Source organism: Cryptomeria japonica, chromosome 9, assembly GCF_030272615.1.
Source record: "Cryptomeria japonica chromosome 9, Sugi_1.0, whole genome shotgun sequence".
Lineage (NCBI taxonomy): Eukaryota > Viridiplantae > Streptophyta > Pinopsida > Cupressales > Cupressaceae > Cryptomeria > Cryptomeria japonica.
In genome coordinates, this window is record NC_081413.1 from 135,838,737 (window position 1) to 135,843,194 (window position 4,458).

Sequence of the window (4,458 nt, forward strand, 5' to 3'; positions counted from 1 at the left end):
TTCAAATAATCCTACATCTCCAAGTACTCTTACTTCTTTGAGTACTCATAATTCTTCTTCAACTCAAACCAAATCACCAGTTTCTCCTGAAGATACTTCTCTACTAGAAGAAGTTCTCTTAGGTTATGATTCAAGGTCTTTAGACTTTACACCTTTTTTTGTAGGAGAATATAAGTCCCTCTAAGAGAACTTAAGATTGAAAAGGATAAAGACGTAGATGAATCTAAAAAGCAATCCACTTTGTCTAAACAACTCAGAAATGACTTTCTAGATAATTCTAAATCTGAACATTCCTCTACTCAAACTAATTATGAGATTTAGACATATGAGGCCATGCCTTCGCTTAAGCAAATGGTTGCTTTTTATGATCCTGGTTTTCATATCTTAGCTAAGAATGGATATAGTGGTAGTGGTTGTGGAGTGCAAGAACAAGGGATAAAGGTTCCTTTAGAGAATAACATTCATGAAACATCTTTTGGATTCGAATATAATCCCTTTAAACCCACCAAAGCCTCTAAGAGACCATCCCTTAATGTTAATGTCATTTTATCTTCTAATTCACTTTCATTAATACATCTAGAATAGATCGACTCTGATTCTAATCAACCTTCCCTAGATATCTTCTCTACAGATAATTTTTTGGCTAAGTTTTTAAGAGCTTATGAGAGTCTTCCTTGATATCATTGTAATCGTGGATATCCTTATTGTTTAAATGTTGAGGCATATTTTGGGAAAGACACAGAATTAAATTATAATATTTTAGAAAAATAGATTATAATTAAAATTATATTTATATTGGTTTAAATTTATAATTGATATTACAATGAACTAATATTTAGATGTATTTTATTCAAATGTCATTCGAACATCTAGGAAAGAGTCCATTTTGATTGGTACTCTAAAACAAATTTAGACTCAGAAATTCATTTTAAGAGCATATGTATGTCTAAATTGTATTGTCATTGATCTTGTACCTAAGTTATCTAAGAGTTAACCCAAGAAAAAGTATCCCCTTTTCACACAACGAAAATATTTTTCATATTTATTTAAAATACCACCAATCTTCAAATAAATATTAGAAAAGGTAGAAGAAGCAAATGGAAATCAAGTGAAATAAAAATCATAATTGTACACATTACCATATAATCTCTTCAACTATATGACATCTACACAAACTCAATAATAATCTAAGACATTGACCTTCAACAATATAAAAATAATATTCTAATTTCCAAAATTAACATAAAATATTTATCTTTCAATAACGAACCTAATATAATTGTTTATTATATTTATTTTAAATATTTAATATTACTATTTATTATTTCAACTACACATACCCTCAAATATACTCAAAATCATTATATACTAATTTGTGTGCATCTTATTAGTTTAAGATAGGGCACCTTTAAAACGGTAAGCTTATCGTTTAACAAAAAGTGTGTAGACATTTCAACGAGACAGATGGCTCGTAGTAATTGGCAATGGTTTATAGATCATCTAGATATGCATAGTTGACTGTATCAATGAAACCATTTTGTTTATCTACGAATCTCTTTCTATTAATTTACGTTTTGTTCCAGTTGGAACTTGGATTAAATATGAATTCCCATGGTAGAGTAAACATGAGAGGTCAAAAGTCATTCCTGTTCCAGTTGAGATTACGACAAACCGCAGTTCCGTGCCCAAATTATCACAATTTAACCCTAAACCGTCTTAATTTCATATCTGGCTCTGCAATTAATCATTTCTTTTCTTATATTCTCTATACCAATTTGATTATGGATTATGCAATGTGATTTGAAATGTCGATAGAAAATGTTCCACACAATAAAATTCAAAATTGATAGTGTATCGATTATAATTCTGGTACAATAAGACATTATCTATTTTACATGGTGTCGCTGAAAAAATTAACTCTGGTAGAAAAGAGTTTTGATGATATGTACATGCATAGAGAAACAAGATCTATGGGCCCTTGTGTTCTTGGGTGTATATGTAATCTGTATGAGCAACTAATGTTCGCCGATCTAAGCATTCTTCTTCACTCATCTCATTACCACATTCATTCCCTACTTTTGGCTCTTCTTTTTCCACTCTGCCAGCAAACTGTATAACCACCATTGAAAAAAAGGAGCATTATTAGCTAAGAAGCAAGAAAACACAATGACAAGAAACCCTAATCACCAAAAAAATGGCAAAAATTTCTTACAGTGTGTTTTATCTCCATTTGATCTTTTGTGAACAACGTAGAAGCTTTGAGGGAACCTATTGGATGAGGGCGTGTAGCCATGACTGAGACCACAAGAAATAGAATGCATATGCTGAATATCCAGAGCTTTCCCTGTTGCACTGAACTTGTATAGATTTTCGCCATTTTGTAATTCAGAAGCCGTTAACAAACTGAGACTTACAAGTAGCAGAACAAATTGAATGGCTAATGGGCTTCTGAGATTGATTATATAGAGAACGATAAGATAGAGAAGTAAATTGAATTAGAGGATGTAGAGTCAAAGACGACAGTTGGGTGATGCAAGAATATTAAATACTAGTATCTAGAAGGTGAACAGAGTGTGTGGCTTTAGTTTCTTTAACACTTGAAGAACACGGTTTTCCTACGGCCACGCTTCACGTTCAAGAAACTGACAGCTCTGCGCCGACTTTATGTCATGCAAAGATTTCTTAGCATAATCAATTTCTCTATCTAAGTTTGTTTAATGTTAGATAGCCACCAATGCTTATGTTTATAGTTTATAACATTAAAATAATTGGATTATATAAATATTTGAAATCGGATTATAATAGTATGAAGGAGTAAAAGTTTAAATTAGAAGTCGTCTTTTTGTTAAATTGTTATGAGTAGGCGAGACATTGTTATGAGTAGGGGATCTGGTTTCTTAAAGTCATTTTTAGGTTGAACTTGAACCAATCACATCTTTTAAGAGATTGACATTTTTAATTGTAGTAATAGTAATACTCCGATTAATTATTGTATATTAGCTGAAGAAATTTACCATATTACATTGACTTTTGTTGAATGTCTCATGTAAATAGTTGACTACTTAAAAATCCAAGTTAATGTCAAGCCCCTAAACTCATGTTCGTATGTGACAGACTTTTTTTATTCAATTGTAACAATACATATGAATAGAATTGACATTATGTCAAATACTATGTCAACTAATATCAAATTTTCAACTTATACAATGACAAGTTTAATCAATGATTGAACTTTACTTGATCCAATACATATTCATTCTTAAGGAGGAATCTTGACACTTGGTTAATCCATTGTTGGTATAGATTCGAATTCATAATTTGTACAATTGATTGTAGTCAATTATACAATTTGTACAAATGAAACTCTAACTTCTAAAATTTAAATTTGTAGTCAACTCAACCCTTCTTACAAGGTATTATGTGCCAATTTAAAGTGTCAAACATTTCGCTTGCCACATTAGAGTTGTCTTTAAGATATTTCATTTCATTTCATTCAATATGAACACCGAAATTTTTTTTATTTGCATAATCAAAGCATTCTTTACTACATCATCTATTTGCATCAACATTTGGACCATATTTTGTATGATAGTAAATTAGTTATTTTAGGAGTACAATCAAAGGATTGACGCAACAAGGACCCGGAGGATCCTCAAAGAGAACAATCCACATCATGCAACAATAGTAACACAATGGAAGCAACACAACATGAAGTATAAAAGGCATGATTTGATATCCGTAGTATCATACATTCATTAAAATCAAACCGACAACATGCAGGCAAATATACATGCTTACAAGCCTTATTACAACTTACATTCTAGAACGCGATCCATCCAGATCTCTTGAGAAGTTCAAAGTATAAATCATAAATCTCAATCATCATCTATCTTTCACTTGTCTCCCAAAGGATTGAATGCAACAATATATAGAGCATCCAGAACACATCCAGGTCAGTCACAAAAGATTACATTCTGCAAAATGGGAAAATGAAACGTGTAAAGATGGTCAGACCCAAAATGTGAAGATCTCCTCTGCCGAAGACAATAACGAAGTGTTGACCACCAAGGAAGGTTAGCCAAGAACCTAGAAACATCGAATGTGGTGCCAAATAGATCCGCAAGCCAAGAAATTGCTCCGCATGAGAAGAAACCTCCAACTAGCCGTTAAGCTTAAAACTACTCCGAGGACTAAGAAATAGACAATCTGGAAGCAATAACATGTCAAAAAAGAATCCAAATGAACTAAAAATATGGAACAAGGAATATGAACATGTCTAGAAGCCAAGAATCTAATCCGCAATGAAAAAGGAACAACTACTAGAGAATTCTGGAAGTAACATAGAAGCTGCAAGACAAAACAAGAACAAAACTGAAAGAAAACATTTTTGGTTGATGCAAGATTGCTCCTCAACCGAGGATGCTCCCGCATCAGACACCCTAGGTAGAAAAAGATACT

General features: G+C 32.1%; 1 protein-coding gene across 1 annotated transcript; it reads right to left on the reverse strand.

Moving 5' to 3' along the window:
- Positions 1-1,836: 1,836 nt before the first annotated feature.
- LOC131055952 (phytosulfokines 4-like) lies at positions 1,837-2,453 on the reverse strand. The gene is made up of 2 exons (XM_059211175.1): positions 2,213-2,453; positions 1,837-2,109 (listed from the first exon to the last, which is right to left on the reverse strand). Exons 1-2 carry the CDS (start codon positions 2,375-2,377, stop codon positions 1,969-1,971), a joined length of 306 nt encoding a protein of 101 aa, XP_059067158.1. The 5' UTR covers positions 2,378-2,453; the 3' UTR covers positions 1,837-1,968.
- Between the last annotated feature and the right edge of the window lie 2,005 nt (positions 2,454-4,458).

Coding starts and splice junctions, on each gene's coding strand:
- LOC131055952 (XM_059211175.1), bottom strand. CDS start 2,377: ATGGCGAAAATCTATACAAGTTCAGTGCAACAGGGAAAGCTCTGGATA. Junction 2,110..2,212: donor AAATGGAGATAAAACACACT/GTAAGAAATTTT, acceptor GTGGTTATACAG/TTTGCTGGCAGAGTGGAAAA.